Genomic DNA, 24501 nt, shown 5'->3' on the forward strand with positions numbered 1-24501 from the left:
CACACACACATACAAACGAAAAAGAGAAAGTGAACAAACAAAAAGCTATGATGATGATGATGATGATGATGATCGTCGTTATTCATCACGATTTTGTTTTTTTTTCTGGTTAGAAAAAAAAAGAGAAAAAAAAACTAAATATTGATGAGCAGAAAAAGAAAAACAGCAAGAAAAACCGTTAGTAGAATCCTCTTTTTATATACGAATGATTTTTGTCATCAGATGCATTGTTAAGATGGTGAAAGATGAGAGAAAAAAAAACAAGTTGAGAACAAGAGTGACCAAATAGAAAAAAAAAACATTGCGGTTATTCAATGTTGATGATGATAACCAAAACTAATGTAACATCCATTCTCGTTTTTTGAATGATTTTTTTTCTCTCTCTCCTCTTTCACAAGCTATAAAAACTTCATACAGATTTTTTTTTCATAATCATTTAACCCGTGAGTGTGTATGTGTGTCTGTGTGTGTGCGCGCGTTCAAAGTGTTAAATTGTATTATTATATATATTGTGTTGAAGTTTTTATATTCATAATTGTTCATCAAATGTGAATTTTATCATCACAACATAATCCACGGTGTACAATTTTTTGTGTTTTTGTGTTTGTGTTTGTGTCTGCATACATGCATGTGTTTATATGTCATTGGTTATTGTTAATGTTCATCGTGGTAAATGCGTCTAAGTGATGCAACAGTAGCCAAGAAAAAAAAAGAAAAAGAAAATCAAATCTAATCCAATGAAAATTAATTTTGTTTTCACATCCATCTGATTTATGTGTGTGTGTGCGTCTGAATTCTGGTGTTGATTTTTCAAATTAAATCGTAAGTTTTTTCCCTTCCATACCATTCACAAAATTTTTAATCATCAACGATGAGAATTTGAACAAAAAAAAATTTAGTTTTTTTTAATCATCATCACCGATATTTAAGAGGAAAAAATTTCTTAAATTTAAAAAAAAAATGAAATTATTAAAAATAATGAATTCGTTTCATTTTTTTTTGTATAATTTCATTTAACCAATTTTTTGTTCTCATTTTCTTCAACATTGATGATGATAATAATGATTGATTATTAATCAATTATTCATTTGATTGATTGAATTTTGTTTGTTTTTTGTACTTTTCATTTAAAAATTTAAAATTATACTCTCATAATCTCTTTTAGGCGAAAACAAAAACAAAAAAAATATCAAAACATCGACACAATGAATCGATACAATTCATTGTCGATGAATGTTTTAACTATCATCATTATCATCATCATCGGTACATTGGCCATATTGATACAATGTCAACCTGATGTGAATGATTATAATAAAAATCGACATAGCCGTCATCAACAACATCATCATCATATTCATCGTTTGAATCGTAATTATAATAATAATAATAATGATAAATCTGGCCATGATGTTGGTTTTGTCATGATGAATGATCGTCGTGATGATCAAAATAATAATCATGGTTATGATACAAATTCTAATAATGGTGGTCAGAATAATGCCGTAACCGGTAGTAGTAATAGTGGTGGTAATAGTGGACAGAAAAAATCTTCATATAAAGTACTTTATCTTCCGGTTATACCGGTAAAAACGGCTAAACATCGTTCCACAAATAATAACAACAACAATAATAATAATAATAATGGTAGGAATGAAAATTCTTTATCTCTTTGTGTGTGTTTGTGTGTTGTGTTTGAGACATTTTTTTCTAAAAATCAAATTCTACATCAAATTCAGGTGGAACTAGTGGCAATAATCATGTTAACAATAACGAAATGGGTAGCTATGCACAGGCTTCATCATATGGTCCTGGTTCAAATGGACCAAATGATGGTGATTATCAAGAATCACCACTGTCAACCAATGGTAATTATGGCGGTTCTGGATCTAGTTCTGGTTAGTTAACAATATTATTCTAATTATTTTATATTATCATTTCTAAAATATTATTTCGTAACATTCATAGTTGCTGATTTTAATGAAGAATCACCTGTTATACCGGTGATTATCATACAGAAAAGTGAAGATTCAGGTAGTAGTAGCAGCAGCAGTAATAATAATAATAATGGCAAATTACAATCACCAATGGCATCATCAATGATGATGATGAACAATAATAATAATAATAATAATGGACCTGTTCATAAACAAGCATCGACAACCATAAGTAATTATAATTCAATGGCAATGGATTCACCTCCATCATCATTATCATCGAATTCAAATTTTAATAACAATAATCATCATCAAAATCAAAATAATAATAATAATAATAACCATCATATGGGTCATAGTTTTCATGGTAATAATGGAATATTTCCACCACCATTTGGTACAAATTTCAATACACCAAACAATGGCTTTAGAGGAGATACATTCGGTAATATTGCATCGAAATCTATTCGTGATATTCGTCATCCACATAATATGGATAATTTTATGCATAATAATAATAATAATAACAATGGTATTCAACCATTTAATATGATGAATAATAATAATATTGTTCCATTTGGTCATTATAATGGTAATGCCAACCTAATCAACAACAACAACAATAATAATATCATGGATAATAGTAAATTTAATGGTTTTACGAATCTGATGCCTCCATCTGGTGTTAACAACGTTGTCAACAAACATCATACTAATCATTTATTGGATACATCACCATTTGAACATAATCATTTTGGTTCAGCATCGAATACATTTAGTAGCAATCCAGTGGCGCCCATTATACCACCATTCAATAATAATGGTCCAAATAATCACAATAATAATAATAATAATAATAATATTAACAACAATATCAACAACAATAATAACAATAAAAATCAGCCCGGTAATTTTCATAATTCTGGACCAGGAAATTTTGTCGGCCAAGGCTTTAGTTCAAGTACATCGTATGGTGGTAATCCAGCAGCTATGATGGGACCATTTGCTCCAGCAGCTTTTCCTGGTGCTGCATTCATTCCACCACAGGTGAATAAATTCCTTACGAATTTGAATCATGCTGCTGCAGCGGCTGCTACCAATAGCCATGGTGGTCCATATGCATTTACATTTGGTCCTGGTTTTGCCAATGGTTTTGGAGGAGGAGCCAATATCAATGGCGGTAGTGGTGGTGCTGTTGGTGGTGGTGGTGGTGGTGGTGCTGGAGGAGGATTTCAGAATGAAGGTGGAAAATTTAACGGTGGTTTTGGCAGCTTTGGATCATCATCAACTTCATTCGGACCAAACGGTTTTGGTGCTGGTTTTGGTACGAATAATAATGGAAATAATGCTGTTCCTACTAGCGGTAAAGTTGGTCCATTATCATGGAAAGTTTGTTAGATTTGCATTTAAACAAAACAAAAAAAATAATGCAAATGTAATTAAACAAAACATCCTATTTTGATGATGGGAAAACTGAAAGTTTACCTAAACTTCTCAATTGAAAAAACTGCCTCTCACTTTTTCATTTTCTTGCTTTTTTTTATTTGTTTGTTTGTTTGTTTGTTTGCTTGCTTGGCCTTTTTTTTCCCTGAATTTTTCCTACTTAATTATTCTTCTCATTATATATTATTATTAATAATAATCATAATTAGCCACACACACACACATAAAAGTCAGACAAATATTTCATTTTTCCAAATGACCAATTGAAATGGCCATGACAACTTACAAAAACAAAACTAAAAATAAAAAAAAATTTCGCTGTAAATTTAATACACACACACACACACAAACACGAAAACAACACAAGAAAATGACATGATAATCATCATATTTTTCCACGAATCATCATCATCATCAACATTTGCAATTTATGCTGCACCCATTTCAATTCAGAATTTTTTTTTTTTTTTTGCTTCTCATCATCATCGTCATCATCATCAATTGATTGCCAATCACATCATAACACACTGACACACACACACAGTTTAAATTTAAAAACAATTCATTCAGTTCGCCATATATATTCTTTTCATTATCTTTTTTTTTTTTTACTTTTCTTCTACTTTACTTGAATCAATATCCACTAAATACAACATCATATATATGAAGCTTTAATGTTTTTTTTCCAGTGATATATATTGAATTTTTTTTTTTTTTTTTTGAATGCAAAAAAAAAAATATCAAACCACCATGATAAACACATCTATTTATACATATCCATACACACACACACAGAACACATGAAAAATTTCCATGATAACTATCTATCATCTATCAATAATAATAATAATAATGATTGTAATTATTAAAAATTCAATTATGAAAATTGAAAATTTTCAATCACAATCAATTTTTCTTTATTCAATAATATCAATTAACATAAATATATAACAGCGTTTCAAAAAAAAAAAAAAAAAAAAAAAAAAAAATTTTCACCCGCCAACCACAACGTTTAGGAAGCGCTGATATATTAAATCATAAATTTTGACCAGATTCACATTGCTCATTTTGTTTGTTTGTGTGTGTGTGTGCTTCGCTTTTCATCATTTTTTTTTATTTGTTTTTTATCAGTTTGTTCGTTTTTATCTTTGTTTAGAGGTTTTTTTTTCGTAAGGTCATGATGTGCATAATAAGTTAGAATGGTTTTAGATAGATTCATTGGTAATTTAAGGTAGATAATATATAGAATTAGTTAAATATGTGTGTGTGTATGTGTATGGGAAAGTAGTAGGATTCAATAATAAATAAATAAAATCAAATAGAGTGATAATGATCATTGTTTTGTTGTTGTTGTTGTTGGTGTTTGGTTATTGATTATGTAAATTATTAAAAGTAGGAAAATAGTAGAAGTGATAATAGTAGATTTATCAAAATAGAAAGGGAAAAAAAAGAACAAGAATAATAATCTCTGTACGAAATAAATTTGGAAAAAGGATGATGATGATAATGATAATGATGATGATGATTATGAAAAAGGAAGAGGTATTGGTTGTGATCGAATATAGTGATGAAGCATCAAGATTTAATTGTTGTGTGAATGATAGAATAAAGATTTGGCTATTAATTGTTTTTTTTTTGTCAGGTGAATGTCGTTGCTGTTAATTGACTATCATCAATCTGATAACTAACTGATGCTTCAACACTATTGATACTATCGATACTCATTCGTTTATCACCACAATCATTAGTGGTTGTTGTTTTAATTGGTTTTTGGTTTGAATTTTCTGAAAAATTTATTGCTGATAATGATGTTCGTGTTGGTGGATTGGATGGACTTCTCGATAGCTGTTGATGTCCTTGATGATGATGTACCATTTCTGTTACTCGTTTATTCTTAGGCTGCTGATGATGGACGGATGTTGTCGGTTTGGATTCTGAATCATTTTTTGTTTGTGTCTGTCGACGGGAAGAGGAAGATTTTTGCGATTCATTACCAGTAGCACCACCACCACCACCACCACCACCACCACTACCACTTTTGGTAGCAGTATTAGATTGTTGTTGCTGTTGTGCACGAAATACACAACTACTTTGTAATGTACGTTTCCAACGATCACAGGTACTACGTAATTTGGATAGCCAGGTATGCTAGAATAAAGAAAAAAAATTTCGATTAATAATTTTGTTGTTCTTTTAAAAAAAAAAGACAAAATATTACTTTGGCCGATTCGCTTGCCGCTTGAAATGTATGAACAGTGATGACCTGTTGAAATCGATTCAAACAAACCAAGACAAATGCATTTTTCAAATTGCTACTGCTGCTGCCACCACCACCGCTACCACCACCACTTCCATCCGATCCAGGTACATCATGTATGTAGAATCGATCCAAAGATAATGGCTGTTTATAGACCACATATTTAAAACAGGCAGCACTACTACTGCTGCCACCAACACCACCACTAATCGATGATGGACCACCAGTCAATGGACCATGATGTGGTTCACCATGTAATGTCATTAGATTTACACCAGTCTGTGTAATTGAACCGGCGCTTGCCGTTGTTGTAGTTATTACATGATGACCAGATGATGATCCATGATGACCACCACCGCCAGCTAAACTGCCAGATGTAACATGACCTCCAACCGCTGCAGATGTGACAACAGTACCAGCACCTGCAACCGCTGTTGTCGATATGGAACCAGTACCAGGAACAGTGGATACTGCAGCGGTTACTACATTACTACCACTAATACTGGTACTGGTACCAGCACCGGTTACCATTGTTGTTGCAACAACCGTGGCAGATGGATTTGAAACACCCATACCAGAACCACCACCTGATCCACCTACTGAACTATAACTGGATGTACGGCCACTACAATTAGTGACCCAACGTTCGGTCAAGGTTGATTGCTAGACAAAAATAAAATTCATAAACATTGCTTGTTCAAAATTACAAAAAAATTAGGTCATACCTTTTTACCAAGACCTTTTTTTCGTCTAGTAATTAGTAATAAATCATCGAATAGGAAGACATACATTTCTATCGGTTTACCACTATCCATCACCATCAATGGTCCTTCCAATACAATTTGTCGCCTAGGGCTAACAATCAATCGTTCACATGGCTGTTTTTGTAGAAAACTTTTCAAAAATTCCGGTACAAAAACTTTTGGATCCATATCGAGGACGGATGGCCATAAAATATTACGCTGAATTTCCAATAAACGTTCAAAATTCTTTAACCAACGCATCTTATCATCCAATTCACGAAGGCTATGTTCTTGTTGTTCAATAATTGATTGTATAATACGTTTTTCATCCGGTTGATGAGTTTTGTTCTCAATCTCTTTCAACAATAATGGAACACGCATTACATGCTGTACAGGTGTGACTAATAGATCGGTTAATTGAAGTTTTTTACATCGTGGATCACGATTGCACCACTTATTAACGATAACGACAACGGGGAAAAAAAACAAAAATAAAATTCTGTTCTCAAAATGATTGAAAAACTAACATACCTTTTCGAATTCTGTAAATTCTAATTGTCTTCGTAATGTTTCCAGATATTGTAATGCATTTATATAGTTCAACGTATAACGATGATAAGCTTGAGCCGATGATGAAGAACGATTATTTTTCAGATATAATTTATTCAATATATTTGTCACTTGTACACCATCACCGGATGATTCTTGTTGTATAAGAAGATTTAGAAATTCTTTACAGAATGCATATGTAACTAAACATAATTCATCAAGATTACCAAATAATACTTCAGGTTCGGCAAACATTGCATAACCTTCTACTTGGATATTTTTCAATGGTTCCATAAATACATTCTTCAATACAATTAAATGATCAACAAGAAATAATAGTTCACTTTGAAATAATTCCCACAATGCTTCTCTACGACGTTTTTCTCTTTTAAATTGTTGAAAACAATCACGACAAAATTGTGATGGTTCTGGTGGTGGACCCGGTCCATAGATGTCGGTGGTAACATTAACTGAATTATTTGGTTGTTGAGATCTGGCATTAGATGGCGGCTGTGGTTGTTGTTGTGTTTGATCTGCCGTAGGATTATCAGCAATTTCAAAATCCACAATGCTTTCCACTTCTTGTTCAGTGGAAACAGAATCAGTACGTTGATAATATTTGGCACTTTGTACTTCATATTTGGCATTATTTGTTGTTGTTGTTGTTGTTGCGTTGGAGTCATTATTTTGCATTAATAAACGATCAACACTGTATGATGCCGCTTTCTGTTGCATATTGATTGGCATTAATCCTGGAGCTACCTGTGTCTGAACATTCGGTACAGGTGGTTGTGGTTGTGGCTGTGGTTGTGATGGTTGAATTGCCATAACAACTACATTCTGTGTACGATGACATATTGGACAATTGATAGCTATCGTATCCAATGCATTCGATTGTAATGAACTATGACGAGAATTATCAATAAATCTTGAATGAAATTGATGCTGATTAGCTTGGCCAATCGATACGGCATTGATCAACGATACAGCTGAAGATGTTGAACCATCATTCGATGTTCGACGTTTTTCTAATCTTGATTGAAATTCATACCATGATATAGCCTGCCAAAAAAAATTAATTTTTTTTTTCATTTTTCATTCTATTTATTCAAAATAAAATACTTACACGATAACGAAGCATTGATTCATCAAAAAATGAATTTGATGGCGGAAGATTGGATAGAAATTCTTCAAGGCCACAAAGAATTTGATCAGCTTTTGATCGGCTTCCTGACCTGTCAAACTGAACACACATTTGGATGGACAGAAAAAAATTTGTTCTTCCAGCACACAGAAAATAGAGAGGAAACATTTTTGCAACACACCCACACTCCTATACACACATTCACATGCATTCATAACAATTAAGTAGGGTGTTTGCCTAACTTCTAACTAACTATAAAAGCCGTCTATCAATCTCAATGAATTCGAGGAAAACTACTTACCAACCGTAATAAAGACCAGGTATTTTTATGTGATTTACGGTTATCGTGTTCACTTAATAAGCTCGATGCAAGGCCACCACCTTCAGCAATCATATTGGCACGTTGTGTCAATACTTTACTATAGACAAGTAGATCACCAGGACATATTTGCATCGGTGGTATAACCACAACTGATGAACGACGACGATTCTTATTTGAAGGGCTATGAAGATTAACACCAAGTAAATTACTTGAACTTGAACTTGGTGGTGATGAATGTTCATCACTACGTGGTGATTTACGGCCATCAACACCACCATCATCACCAATCATAGTTGATGTTGGTTTTCGTTTACAACAATCATCACCAGAATCAGGATGATCCGATACTGATCCATCAGATGTTTGTTCCACACCTATCGATGATGAGGTTGGACCACTACAACCGGTTATTTCTACATTAAAACTTGGCAATGAATTTCGTCCAGAATTTTTGTTATAATTGGCGACTGGTGTATCAATGATTGAGATTCCACATTTTGAAGATTGGTTATTATTGATTGGTGGTGATCGTTCACCGAAATTATTATCATCATCATCTCGAGGATCATCATTTGTTGCAGAATTTGTAATAGATTTATCCGATCCTGCATCATCATCATCGATAGACGGACCATCAGTAATTAATTTCGGTGGTACAAGTGCTCGACGACGACGTCGTCGTTGTAGCTCTTCAACTGATGGCTGTTCATCTGGTGCCATTAATTCCGTATCATCATAATCATAGAGAAGATAATCATCATCTATTTGTGAATCACAAGATTTTCGACTTTTTCCACCTTTACGATTATTTTCATTCGAATGATGATGATAATTTTGTTGTTGTTGGCCATATTGTCCAGATGATTGTTGTTGCTGCTGCTGTTGCTGTTGTTGTTGTTGTTGTTGATGATGATGATGATGATGATGATGATGATTATGTTGTTGTAGAATTAATTCCGGTTGTTTACTTAAAACGGATAATTTTCTTAAAACTGGATTTACATCTTGAATCTATTAATGTATATAAATATAATGAAAATGAATATATTTGAACCATTCGAAAAGAATCATAAAAATGAAAAAGAAACATAAAAATAAAGAAAAAAACAATGTTAATGGATTACACTTAAAAAAAAAGCTTTTACCACCTACCTCTGACTGGATATTTGGTGATGGTAGATTTAGATATGAATGTGCGGTAGCTAATGTATGATTATTATTATCATCATAATAATGGGATTTAAGAAGAATGAATAGAAAAAAAATTAAATAACAATACAAAGTACAGAGATTAGGTACATTCTTTTTTTCCCGATGATGATGATGATGATGATGATGAAAACGGGATGAACGAAAACGAAACAAAACAAAAAAAAACACTTACAACCACCCGGTACTTGGAGACCGCTTCCAACACAGCTACCGTTACCGGCACCTGTACCTAAACCATTATTTGATCCACTATTTTTTGGCAGATCTAATAGAAATGGTTTCATGGCCATTTTTTGTTCCTGTTGGCTTGATGCTTCAAGTGATATGTTCAAAAGTCTATGGGAAAAAATGATATGAGAATGAAGTGGAGAAAAAAAATCAAATATTTCGAAATTTTTGAAAAAAATTATACATGACAACATAACAAAAAAAGAGATGTTGATCCTCATGTTCAATTATTTATTCTATTTTTTTTTGTTACCTGTTTTTAGTGTCAAAATTATAAAGCTCATTGTCACCGGAACGATTCCGTTGTTCATAATCATCATCATCAACATAATAATGTTCATCGTTATGATAATGTGATGATTTCGATAGATTTCGTCGATCACTAATACGTTTTTGTCGTTTTTGATTACTATTATCCTACATTTCAGAGATGAAAGATTTTAGTATGGAAATTCATAGTGTTTTAAATTGAATTGAATTTTATAATAATAATAATAATAAATATTCTTACAAGAATCACGATATTCGTATCGGTATCAACATCATTATCATTATCATCATCATCATCGACAGTTGAATCATCGAATGAATCTGGAGCTGAAAATATTTGCTTATTACGTCGATGATTTATCGATGATGTAGATGGTGTTTCGGTTTTGATGGATTTAACCGTAGCTAAATGTGGATATGCTGTTGCTGTGGCCGTCATTGCAGCACTTGCACTTAATAAAGCCGTTGGACGGATCAATTTTGGCTGTGAAGTTGTACTTAATCCTACAATATCCGTAGATAGATAATCACCACTATGAATTAATTCTGGTGATGATGGTGATGATGTACTTTGTACTAAACGAGCATATTCACCCATACCAGAATTATCGTTGAATGATGCTGCACGTTTTAATATTGGCGTACGACGTTGTCGTCGTCGTACACTTGCCGTCCAATGAAACGTTGATTTTTTTCCATTTAATGCCGCTGCTGATAATGTAAATGGACTTGATGGGCCACTATTCTGTGGATGAAATGTTACACTCATTGTACTTTTCCAGAATCGACCAGCACATCCACCGCCGCCGGTGGTTCCGTTTCCTGTTGTTTTTTCTGATGTTGTCATCAATGTTGATGATTGATTTAATCCACCACCATAGCTATGATGATCAGTAATATTTCGAAGTTTTGCTGCAGCAACATTAATTAATGTTGTTGTTGCCGAATGTGATATGGATGAAGATAGATTTTTCTTTGTAGATTTTTTCACATCTGATGTTCCAATAAACAATTGTGGTGCAGGTATTAGATCACATTGAATGGCAACATCATGTTGCCATGAAAATGGTCTTCCAATCGTATCGATACGACCAATAGGATCAATTGTTGGTGAACCTGGTCCTATGTTAAGATCAAATGCAGAACCATATGATTCATTCTGTAATTGTTGATATTGGATAATTGGTCCAGCTGATGCAGGTGGCTGTGGTATAATGACCGATGATGATGTAGATGTTTTTTTCGACAACAAATGAAATGGACTTCGTAATGATTGTGATGATGTATTTGGCGCCGTTAACGTTGCAGCTGATATTGCTGCGATTGTTGTACCACCACCACCACCAGCAGCAGCCGTTGATGTAGATGATGGTGATGTTACATCTTTAAATGATAATTCTGAATAGCTACGATTACGGCTAAATTTTTTTCTTAATGATTTGGTACGATTATTGATACGTTCTTTACAAATATTCATGTTTTAAATTGTTTTCATTTTGTGAATATGAAAAACAAAACAAAAAAAAAAATACTGAATTCAGCAAATTAAAATTTTTTATCATTTGAATGTAAAAGAATTTTTTTTCTCTCCGCCATCTAAATGAAAGAAGAAAAAAAACAGGTGGCCGATAAGAATTCCAGAATGTTTTTCATTATTATTATTATATCAACAATACCATCATTGAAAATCAGATGAAAATATTTGGTCCATTCAAGTTGTTGATTTTGTTTGCTATTTTTTGTTTCTGCCTGATTACAAAAACACTGAAATGATTTTTTTTTGTTTTTGTTTTCGTTTCTAAAAATAATAATTTTATCTACTATAATTTGATTTGAATACTTGATGTGTTTGTTTGTTTGTTTGCTTTTTTTCTGTTTTGTTTACAGATGTTGTTCATATACATAAACACTCATCATCATCATCATCATACACATGCACATGGGTAAATCATATAATTTCTTTTTCATTGTGTTTTTTTTTCAACAACAAAATATGCAACGAATGAAAATGAATATTCCAATTTTTTTTTGTTCGTTTCATGCACATGAACATTGTTGTTTGTGTTTAATAAAATGAATGAATGATGAAGCTTTAATGAGATGGAAAATGATGATTCTAGAATATTTTGTTTTTTTTGTGTCAGAAATAAATTCAAAAAAATGTTTTAGGTTGTTTATTAAGTTTTTGAACAGGTTTGATAATGTCATCCATCAAATCAACAAACAAATCCAAACAAGAATTCCATTGAATTTCTATTGAAAGAAAATATGAAAAAAAAAATTTTTTTGATTCAATAATAGAAAAAAAACATAGAATTGTGTGTGCTTGTGCGTGTGGAAAAAATTCGATAAAACTTTAGTATTCACTAGAAAGACAAACAATAAACTACTACCATCCGATCTATCTATAATGGGACCAAAAACAATTGCCAAAAGAAAAAAAAAGTTGAAAGAAATCTAGACCAAACAGAATAAGAAAAACGAATTCTGTATAACAAATGACGACCATCATAGATTTATTTATTTATTTTTTGTTGTTGTTTGTTTGTTTGTTGTTTGTTGGTTTCAACAACAGTCTTAGATTGAAAATGGATGTACGGCAATCGGAATTTAGATTCCCGGTGTACAGTGTTTTTATTATTATTATTCTTTCTTTCTTTTTTTTTAGCAAAAACATTACACAAAAATAGATTCCTGAAACTTGATTTAATTTTAGTTTCTCGTATTTTTTTTTTACTATTTCATCGAAATTCTTTTGAAACAATTTGATCATCAAATCAATAAAGATTACCACCATCATCATCATCATCATCATCATCATCACAGTATCTTATGATCATTTTGGATGGATAGACGATAATGCAACAAACAGTGTAAAAAAAAATTCAATAGAACCATCATCATCATCATCGATGTTTACTTGGCTTTTTTTTACCCAAAAACAGGGTGAGGGAATGAAATCGAAAAACAATGAATGTTTATTTGTCTATGACAATAAACGTACGTACAAACAAATTGAAATGAAATGAAATGATGATGAAACGGAAGAAATTAATAATTACATCTTGTCGTGCATTGTCATCATTCGATCATATATGAGAAGCTAGTGGCACAAACACACACACACACACACACACACAACATTCTATAATCATTTTCTCAATTCCAGGATCTATCGCCCACCTCATTTGCCATTATTCTATTATTATCTATTCGATTATTTATTTATTTATTTATTTTTTTTTTTTTTTTGATTGTTGATGAGAATTTTTCGATCATATTCAAAATGAAAATCAAACAACAACAACAACAACAATTACTAATTAAAAAAAACGTCAGAATATATAATGGACAGAAAAAAAAACAATGGAGATAGGTGATGAAAATGATGATGGTAAATGGAAAAAAAACGACTCACAGCTTTTGCCGTCGCAGTTGTTGTTGTTGTTGATCAATTGATCGGTGATCGTTGGTGATGATGATTAGATGTTAATAATAATGATGATGTGTGTGTGTTGATTAACCAGGGGAATATATTTCGAATAAATCGATGAATATAAATGATGATGAATAGATTTTTTTTCTGCTGTTGCTCTCTCTCTTGTTATATTTGAGATAATATTGATCACATCATTTATGAACAGTAATGATGAACATGAATGGTATACAAAAAAAAAACCTCGAGCTAAAAATTTTTCATTTTATTTTTTTGGTTTGATGATTACAAAAAACATTCACGCGAGCACACCACACACACACACATACGAACGAATGAAAAAAAAAATCAAAATATGATCCATCAAAATTGGTCAGTCTGTGATTGAATATTGGAAATTTATTGTAATTTTTTTTTGTTTGTCTTCATTCTTTTGTCTTTGATTTGATTGGATCGCCAACGTTGTATTGATCATGAATTTTGCTTTTGTTTGGAAAAAAAACAGGAAGAAAAAAAAAAAATTTTTTTTTCCCAAAAATCAAATGTTAATGGTTCATGTTGTAGTTGCAGTTGTAGTTGTAGTAGTAGTAGTATAAATTATAAATCATTAATTCAGTAAGGAAAAAAGGAAAAATAATAGAATAAAACGCGATGATAATAATAATGAGATGTGATTGTTGTTGTTGTTGTTGTTGTTGTTCAGCTTGATAATTTGTATTTCATAATAATAATAATGATCATCATCATCATCATGTTTTATATATTTCTCGGTGTTTTTCTTTTGATTGAATGTAGAATATGTTTAAACATCAGGATAATGGAAACACAAAGAATATCAACAACACAGTGACACAAACACACACACATGAAAATTGTTAACAACCAACGATAATGATGATGAGAAAGGGCGGTCGATTATATGATGTTGATGATGATTATAATCGTCGTTTGATTCTTTGTTTATTATGAAAAAAAAAACTTTTTCATTCATTCAATTCAATTCTATTCAATTCAATTTATTGGAATCAGGCCAATATACAGCGAACGACGGACATAAAAAGATTGGCTAGAATCATTTACCAACAAAATATATATATATCGATACCCAAAAAAGGAAAAAAATCAATGTAAATCATAGTAAATCAATTTTAGGTGTAGGAACAAAACAAAACAAAACAAAACAAAGCAGGAAAAAAATGGCGCGTGTTTAAATTGAATTTTTTTTTTATTTTCATTTTTCATTGTATCGATCAATTGTGTGATTGTTGCATTTAAAGTTTTGATTCTTGAATTACAAACAACAATGTGTTTTTTCTTGTTTTGTTTTGTTTTGTTTTGTATGTTTGTTTTTATTCATAAATCATGCGCAGATTGAATAAATAAATTTAGCGGTAAACAAAAATGGTTGAAAACAGAGAACAGAGAACAGAAAAAAACATAATTTTTTTTTATCATTGACAAATCAATGAACAGAATGTGAACATACCAACGAGAATCATTGTTGTGTTATATTATAAATTTAAAATGGTGGGCAGAAGGGAGGGGAGAAAACAATCGAAAGAAGAGATATAATCGATCAAGCAAGCAAATGATGAGTAAAGAAAAAAAAATTGAAGATTCTTTTTTTAGAAAAAAAAATTCAAATACACAGAAATTATTCTGAAGGAATGGCAATCAAGAATCCAAAAAAGAATCATTGAATCAATGAGAAAATGAAAATCATCATCATCATCATATTATAACGGCTATAGCAAAATCAAAATGATCACTAAAATTCGATGTTGTTGTTTGGTGGTGGTCGTCGTCGTCGTCGTCTTGGTCGTGATCGTGATCGTGATCGTGGTGGTGGTGGTGGTGGTTGATGTTGATGATGGCGCATAAATTCTACGGTAGCCAGAAAATATTACACACACACACACACGGTCGATTATTGTCAATGAGATGAGATTCTTGGTTCGTCGGTATAACGCATTATTGGAGTCGTCGTATTTTTTACTTTTTTTTTATATTTTACTGTTTTGTTTTTTTTTCATGATATTATATTCAACTAGAGAATTATTATGATTATTATTGCATTGTACATGCATACACACACACACCGACACAAAAACACATAGTTCCTGGATTTTGTTATTCAACAACCAATGGAAAAAATTTGAAAAAAAACTAACCATAACCAACAAAAAAAAAGAAAAGAAGAAATGAATGGAATAAAGATGATGATGATGATGAAGATAGCGTGATGACGAAAGAATGAAAAAAAAGGAATCTAAATGACAAGAATTTTTTTTCAAAATCATAGATAGGTAAGATATTACATAATATCAAGTACCACAGTTGCTGTGTGTGTGTGTGGTTGTGTGTTTGTGTTTCTGTGTTATAGAGGTGTTCATTGCCAATACACACACACGCACACATAGAAGCTGTTTTTTTTAATTTTGGGCAATGGCAATAGTCGAAAGAAATTTTTTTTTTTTTTTGTTCTTCTTTACATGTTTTTTTTACAAGGTTTGGCGCATCTTTTTTTTTTGTTCTATCCAATTTTTGCCATTCCTTGATGATGATGATGATGATGGTGGTGGTGGATAGAATTGTTTTTTTTTACTTTCAATTCTTTATTTCGGTCCCTCTCTCTCTCTCGTTTTCATTGATAGGTATCGTCAGCATCATTATAATGTAAATTGAAAAAATTTTTTTTTTGTTTCTGTCTCATATCACATTTTTGATTATATTGAATGATATAAACAATGTAACAATGTTTCATTTGATATGAGCTATGTAAGATTATGATCATTTTGAATTAAATGAATTCATGTTTTTTTGTCGTTATTGTCGTTGAATAAACACCTTTTTCTCATTTTTTTTTATTCTTTTTGGGTAACAAATTAAAAATACCTAAACAGTGGTAATCATTGAATGCACAAAAAAAAGGATTAAATCACTGAGCTTAGTTTTTTGCAGCAATTCCAGTGAATTTTCATTTTCGTTCTTGTTTCGTGTTTTGTTTTTCCACACACACACAAAGAGTGAATGAAAATCAAGAGAACTTGACCTATTTTTATTTCATTCAATCTTTTCAACGAAAAAAAAATACATACATCCTCATTTTTATCATTTTTAATAGGTTCATTTTCATTATTTACACTGTAGACCAGAAAATTCTGAGAAATGAATGTTTTTTTTTTCTGGGAAAAAAATGAAATAACATTGACATATTAACCAGAAAAAATAATTCGATAATTTTAAATTTCATTTTTTTCAACATAATGGACAAATTTCCGATTTTCATTTCAATGGAAACAACCTTTTTTTTCTCATACAATAATACCAACACACACACACACAAGGGTATCATCATTCAAGTGATAGTTCAATTGATTTATTTTCCAAATGTCCATGACATCGGCCATTAAAATTCGGCGCATTCATTTTTTTGTTCTTTTACTTCCTTTCCGCCCTTCGTAATAGTTGTCGTTGTTGTTGTTGTTGTTGTTGTTCACACTATTATGATGATGGGCGGTTACATTTATTTGAGTTTGATGATTCTTTTTTTTGGAAATTGGATACATGGATCATTATAATTTGATCAAAAAAAAAAAAAAAATAACATTTAGAGATTGAGTGAATTGGAGAAAAAATGTTACATTTTTTTTCATTTGATCTTCTCAACCAAACGGAAAAAAACCCAAGAATTTCAATTTGAATTCCAATTCGAATGGACAGAAAGAGCGAAAGAGCCAGAATTTTTTTTTGTTTGTTTGTTTGGCCCCAAGAAACCACAAACAAATATATCTTTTGACTACAAATAAGCTGAATGATGAGAAAAAAATAAATTAATTTCATTTTCATCATCATTGAATGAAGGGTACTTCTGACCAAACAAACAGTGAAAACAAAAACAAAGCAAAAAAAAAAATTTCATTACTCAGGTGTCCGGACAACCAACCAAAAAAAAAAACGACTGGAATCTTGATTCTGAAATGAATATATTTTTTTTTTCATTCATCCATAATGGTGGCCATATAATAACACAGTATATAATTATCGTTGGTCATCGTTTAGTGGTTCGATTCTTTTTTTTTTTGCAATCAGCATAATAATAACACTAATTGAATACTATAGAAATAAAGTTCAGAATTCCATTGTTTTTTTCTTTGTTGTTGTTGCCGTATTCAAAACATGCATGCAACATATAAGGTATATATATTGCTAATTGCAAACAAACAAACAAAAGAAATTCATGTGAATCGATATCGATTATTGATTCTAGATTTACGTTCTAATTTTATTGTTGTTGTTTTCTTTTTTTTATCTATTTCAATGGAATTCCTGTCTTGGAATCATGATGGCGGATATATAAAAATAAAAACAAAAACAAAAAAAAGAAGAATTGAAAAATTGCTGTTATACACACATATATTATTGAGCGAAAATTATTTTTCCATTTGCTTCAAGTCATTACACACACACACACACTTGAATACTTGAATGAGAAGCGAAGTGAAAATAAAAACAACAACAACAAAGTAAACAATGTATAGAAAATTGTCGGCGATAATCATCATCATCATCATCATCATTTATGAGAATATTCTACATTGTATCTTTGTTCATTGAATACTGGTAATGATGATTGGAATCAAAAAAATAAAAATAAAAAAAAAACTGAACCATGAAAATAATGGACAGGAATGTTTTACAGTTTGATAAACAACAACAACGAATAGAATCATCGAACACACACATAAAACGTGTCACAATAAAATTTCAAAATTCAAATGGTGTATCAAAGCAAAAAAAAATCGAATAAGAATCAAATCAATAACTTCGATCATCTTCAGACGGACAAACAAGATAAATGTTTATTTTTAGAATTTTTTTTTAGAAAAAAAAAATTTCCAAATATGTGATACTAATGAACTGTGTAACAGAATTTGTGTTAGCATCAGTTTTTTTTGTTTCATTTCACTTTAATTCTCAAATAATTCTTGTTTTGCTTCTCTACATTAAATAAATCTCTATATTACTTTTTCCAGTGAAATTTCATCATCATCGATACATCATTATCATCATTAATAACTAATGTTGATTTTTTTTCGTCGTCGTCGTCGTTGTTGTTGTTGTTGTTGTTGTTTTAATGGAATGTTTTGTTTTGTTTCATTGGAAATTTTAATTTGATTGATACCTGTTTTTATCAAATTTTTTTTTCCCGAAGCTAATAAAATGTCTGTTTTGGACAAGTTTTTTTTTCTGTTGTTGTTGTTGTTGTTGTTGATGCGAATATTTCGACTAGCTGATGTGGCCAACAATAAAAAAAAACACTTGGGACAACACAAGGGTAAAGAATGGAAAGTTTGTTGGTTTGTTTGTTAAAATTTTTAGTTATTTTTTTTCATTTTCAATTTTTTTTTTTTGGTTTTTGTTTTGTTTGCATTACTTTTGAACGGTAATATTTCAATCAGGTATACACACCAACAACCAGAATAATAGATTTGGCGCAATATTTTTTTTTTTTTTTGTTTGAACAAAAATATATTTTATTGTGGTGATATTTTGAAATATTCAAATATTTCGTTTCGTTTTTTTCCCTGTTACTCTTGGAATTTACATTGCACAGTCATCATATGATCAGAATGGTCCTTGTCTGTAACCTGCGGGTTATTATTTCATATAGAAATAATGGGAAACCAAAAAAAAAAGAAAAAAAATCTTTTCTTAGCAATCAGTTTTTTTCCTGGATAATAATAAATGTTATTATTATAATCAATCTGACCAGAAAAATGTAAAAATGAATATATAGAATAAAGGAGAAAAAAAAATTCCTAACCAATTCCAGATTCTCTTCAATAATAACCATGAAAATAATAATGCTAATAATAAAACACAAAGTAACAGTCCAAAATTCATCATTGAATATTCATTGAATATTCTGTATGCATGTATGTGTGTATGTATGTATATGTGCAGCCAAGCATTCATTTTCTATTTGACGTAAATTCTTATTCATAAACATACAGTGGGTAGTGTATTATCATCATCATGACTATATGTTCCAAAAATATCCAAATTTATAACCGACCAAAAAAAATGGAGAAAAATGCCAACATATCGATGATGATGATGAAACCGAAACAACGAAAAACCAAAAAACTGGTTACCAAACATGGTTAAGTAATACATATTTAATATTAAACAATAAAATAACGAAGAATAAGAATAATAAAAATGAAAATGAACCAAGAATAAAAAAAACACACTGGTGCCGGTTATTTATCATCATTGTGGTTATTTTTTCTTTTTTTTTCTATTTCATTTTATTCTCATTCACTTTTTTTAGCACCAATTCGTAAAACAATGAACATGTGTGTGTGTGGACACAATACTGAATACAAAAATTTAAATTAAAACAAAAATTATTGTATAAAATAGAAATTGACCAGGAAATACGAGTCTTTCCGGTAATATAGTGTGCACCAGTGTTCCAAGTACATGTGTGTGTGCGTGTGTGGGAATCAAGTACAAGTGAATTCAAGTTATGTATATACAAATGAAGACAAATTGTCTTACACTCATTCAGGGGTTTTTTCTCTCTCTCATAATAGTGGCACAGAATATTCTTATACCATCGTAAATCCGTGTCATTTTTTTTCCTATGATTTGTTTTTGCTGTGTGTATGAAAAAGTAACAAAAAAAATTCTTTTCGTGGTACTAATTTATTTTTTTTTCATACAGAAAAAAAAATTGTCAACATTAATATATTAACAAATAATTTCGTTTACCATTTATTTCAAAGTTTATTAAATTGTCATCTAGAATTTTTTTTTTGTTTCGTTTCGTTTCGTTTATTTGCCTTCATTTGTCGTTTGAATATTTTGATGATGATGGTGATCGAAGAAGAAGTTTCGAAATTAGATTTTTTTGCTTCACAAAAAAAATTGGTAGACACAATAAATAACACATTTTTCAATCAAAAAAAAAAAAAAAAAAAAAAAAAAAAAAAAAAATGTGCTGACACACACACTGTCACAAACAAACAGACCTGAATCAATCATTACTGATCATCATCAATAACAATATTTTTCACTATAGGATTTCTAACTTTCTTTACAGTCAATAGGAAAACAAACAAAAACAAAAAAAAAACAAAACAAAACATATTTTCGTCCAGGTGTTTGTTGTTTGTTGTCATTTGATACTGAAAATTCTGAAATAAAATTGAAAATCTCTTGAGAAAAATTTGTTTTTTTTTTGTTTTGTTTTTTTTTTCATCAAAAGATTCTACAAAATTCAACGAACAAATGAGTAAATGTTTTGTTATTTCTGGTGAAAAAAAAGGTCACAGGTTTGTTTTTGAAATTAATTTTTGTTTCCTTCATATATACAGTGTGTGTTCATATATACACAGATGTTGTGTGTGTGTTGAAACAAAACAAAAACAATAACAAAAGAGAAGAGAAGAGAAGAAATTTATTACCTTAATTTTTATTATTTTGTTTTGTTTCTACCTACATTCTATCATCATTATGATTATGCATAATTTTCATTTTGTTTGAAACTTATGATGATTATCCATTGTAATCAATTTTATTCCATTCTACAAACAAATCTATGCGTGTGTGTGTCTGTGTGTGTGGGTATGAAAAATTTTTTTTTCATTTTTTTTTCATTTTTTTTCTTCATTTTTTCCATTTTTATACCACCATTATTAGGAACAAATAACAGGATCAAACAATAGATCATTTGTCTTGTTTTGTTTGATAAATTCTTTATTTTTAAAATTTGAAAATTCTTGATGATAATGAAGAATTTACTGTCATTTTAAAATATTTTCTCCTTATTCTTCATAGTTGAGATCAGAATTGAAGAATTGAAAAAAAAATTATTGATTAAAAACAACAATGTGACCAAAATTGACATTCTTTTTCTATTGGTAAACAAGGGAATTTGGTTCGAATTTCAAAAAAAAAATAAATAATAATAATAATCTTTTCCTCATTATAAAAAACACATTGTTGTTGTTGTTGTTGTTGTTTTTTGTTTGTGACATCATCAGCGGCAATTTGATCCAGACAAGTTATTTTTGTCAGCTATTCAAACTGATTTTCTATTATGAATTAAAATTCCAAACACACACACACACACACAGAGAGAGACAGAGATACACCAGACTAGATCAGAACAAGACAGGACATGTGAATTATCATTAAATTATTCAAATATATAATAATAATGATGATGATTCTGTATCAGAATAAAATAGGTTTTTTTTTCAATTTTGATTCCGGCTGTACAAAAGTCCTATTTATGACTATGATTTTATCAACATGGCCGGATCAATTTTTTTTTATACTGAAAAACAATTGTAAGAGAAATATAATGAAAAATGAATATTTTTTTTTTTTTTTTAATAATAATGAATTGAAAATCTCGGTCATGTGTGGCTAATTAAAAATAATTAACACAGAAAAACGCACACACACACACACACATACACAGATGAATTGATAAAGTTTTATTATTTTTTGGTTTTTCATGTTTTGTTTCTCATTATTTTTTTTTTATAAAAATAGTAAAAAAAAAATTCTATTATTCTTGTTGGATTTACGTCAATTTTTTGTTTTTGTTTTCTTCCAGGAATGATAAATTTCATTTTATTTTCATTTTTCTTGTTTTTAGTTTCATGATTATCACACTGAGAGACGATATCATAAAATTTTCGTCTTTTATATTACAGCTTATGGTGTTGTTGTTGTTGTTGTGGTTGTTGTTGTCGATTCTGTTATATAAATCAAAAATCATGATAAACTTTTCAGTTAATCATTTTACTATCGATATTTTAGTGATGGATTGAAAAAATTCCCAAAAAAAAAATTCCAAAGAATAAAAAGCAAAAAAAAAGAATCATTGAAAAAGAAAATTTCAAGCATTCAACCAGAATTTGATGTTTTGTGTGCATGTGTGTGTGTGTGTGTGTGTGTGTTTATTTCAGGTTATCGCAATAAGAAAAACATAAGTTCTTCATTCATTCATTGTATAAATATTGAACTTTTGATTTTGTAAATTTAAATTTTGTTTCACAGGAAATTCAATGGACAGAGAAAAATAAAGTAATTTGCCATTAGCTTTTGGTTGAAATGTCAACGTTTTGTGATTTTATGTTTCATTCCAAAAAAAAAAATCTAATGACATTTGAATACACAAATAATTGTCACTTTCAATTGAATACAATCATTTGTAAATGTGTTCGTGTGTGTGTGTGTGTGTGTGTGTCAAGACAAATTCTGTCTTTTTTCATCTCTGTTTTCATTATTATAACTTGACCTTTTCAATAAAATTTCAAAGTTCACCTTAATATTTTACCTTTTATTTTTTTGCTGTGTTTATGTTTCTGATTCTGGCAACCGTGTTATGAACAGTATCGCAAAAATAGTTTGTTGTTTGACTAAAAAACGCCCATTAGCCAATCGAACAATTGCCATTCATATATTGATGGTGGTAAGAAAACTTTTCATTTTCCTTCATCATGGTATTGAATGAAAAAGGAAGCGACAAAAATAAACGATTTATTTACCATAAGAATCACATGATTATTGAGAACAAGAAAGTGAGAAAAATAAAAAGTTGATAGGAAAAAAAGTATCAAAAAAAAAAAAAAAAACAAACACACAAACATACATGCAGTGTACACATGTATATGGGTGGAAACCTTTTCTTTCTCGTCCGGTGGTTTTTTTCCATTCACTCACCATTCATTGATTCGTTCATTTATTCAATTTCATTCAATTCAATTCAATTCAATCATTTGTATTAATTAGAAATATTTTTATAGATATTTTATCATGGTCATCATATGGTATTTTGTCCATTTATTTTTTTTCTCTAACTCTCTCTCTCACTTAATATTTATATATTATGTATAACATAGAAAACACATATTTATAGATAGAATCCAGACCAGAATATTTTTCATGTACCAGAACAACAACAACAACAACAACAACGACAACAACAACAACGACAAAAAAAAATATAAAGATATGATGAAAATTCTCTTTCCACCTCCCCAGTCAATTGGCCAAAGGGCTTATTATGGTCATTATTATTGAAAATGAAAAAAAAATAATGATATGAAATATTGAAATGATAAAACGGAAAAAGGAAATGCATATACATTACCAACCAACCGACCAACCAACCAACCAACCAGCATAGCTAACAAACAAACAAACAAACTAATAAACAAACTCTAGAATAGTATCCGAAAAACAATTACATTAGCATTAAGCATCATCATCATCATCATTATTATTGCTTTTGTATCGTAAAATACACCGGAAAAATAAACGCCCAACATTCATATTATTATCATATAACAACAACAACAACAACAAAAAATCATTCGACAATATCACACACACACACACACACACACAAAAATAAATACCGTAACCAGAAACGAAACGAAAAAAAAAGTTGTCAGATATTTAGAAGAAAAAGTTATTACTATAATGACACTATCAAACATAAACCACCACTGCTACCACCACCACCGCCGCCGCAACTTTCCTTTTTCCTCTCTCCTCCCCCCCCCCCCAAAAAAAAAACATAATAATGATCATATTTCCATCATCATAATAAAAAAAAAATACCACCAACAAACAGAATATAGAAATGAATTAAAACCAAAACCAAAAAAAAAAAGAAAAAAACACAATCTATCACATTTGTAATAGTGACGAGAAAACAAAATCATCATGACCAAAAAAACATGAACCAATGAAGTATCGTACAGTGGTTTCAATTCTGTTTGTTATTCAAAATTTACATTTACGTAATAAAACACCCAATAAATAAATGATTGATCGATATCAATAGTGCAGGTATCATCTTCATCATCATTGTTGTTATTATTATTAAAAATCACAATGTATTTATTATATATTCCTATTATAAAGCTAT

General features: G+C 30.1%; 2 protein-coding genes across 4 annotated transcripts; one reads left to right on the forward strand and one right to left on the reverse strand.

Moving 5' to 3' along the window:
* The first annotated feature begins 428 nt into the window (after positions 1–428).
* On the forward strand, positions 429–4048 carry LOC124499404 (uncharacterized). The gene is made up of 4 exons (XM_047063310.2): positions 429–822; positions 1166–1647; positions 1740–1898; positions 1969–4048. Exons 2-4 carry the CDS (start codon positions 1206–1208, stop codon positions 3333–3335), a joined length of 1968 nt encoding a protein of 655 aa, XP_046919266.2. The 5' UTR covers positions 429–822; positions 1166–1205; the 3' UTR covers positions 3336–4048.
* A 225-nt stretch (positions 4049–4273) lies between these two features.
* On the reverse strand, positions 4274–15624 carry LOC124494355 (uncharacterized). Of its 3 annotated transcripts, none has more exons than XM_075731310.1 (13): positions 15028–15624; positions 13524–14495; positions 11782–12358; positions 10347–11701; positions 10089–10252; positions 9780–9943; positions 9548–9597; positions 8375–9406; positions 8056–8172; positions 6912–7991; positions 6363–6833; positions 5599–6300; positions 4274–5528 (listed from the first exon to the last, which is right to left on the reverse strand). In XM_075731310.1, the coding sequence occupies exons 4-13, from the start codon at positions 11580–11582 to the stop codon at positions 5019–5021; spliced, it is 5526 nt and encodes a 1841-aa protein (XP_075587425.1). In that variant the 5' UTR covers positions 11583–11701; positions 11782–12358; positions 13524–14495; positions 15028–15624; the 3' UTR covers positions 4274–5018. The 3 variants fall into 3 exon arrangements, with proteins under 3 accessions (XP_075587425.1, XP_075587424.1, XP_075587423.1); XM_075731309.1 differs by having other exon boundaries at positions 13524–14607; XM_075731308.1 differs by having other exon boundaries at positions 13524–15624.
* Between the last annotated feature and the right edge of the window lie 8877 nt (positions 15625–24501).

The sequence above is a fragment of the Dermatophagoides farinae genome, chromosome 5 (assembly GCF_024713945.1).
Source record: "Dermatophagoides farinae isolate YC_2012a chromosome 5, ASM2471394v1, whole genome shotgun sequence".
Taxonomy (NCBI): Eukaryota; Metazoa; Arthropoda; class Arachnida; order Sarcoptiformes; family Pyroglyphidae; genus Dermatophagoides; species Dermatophagoides farinae.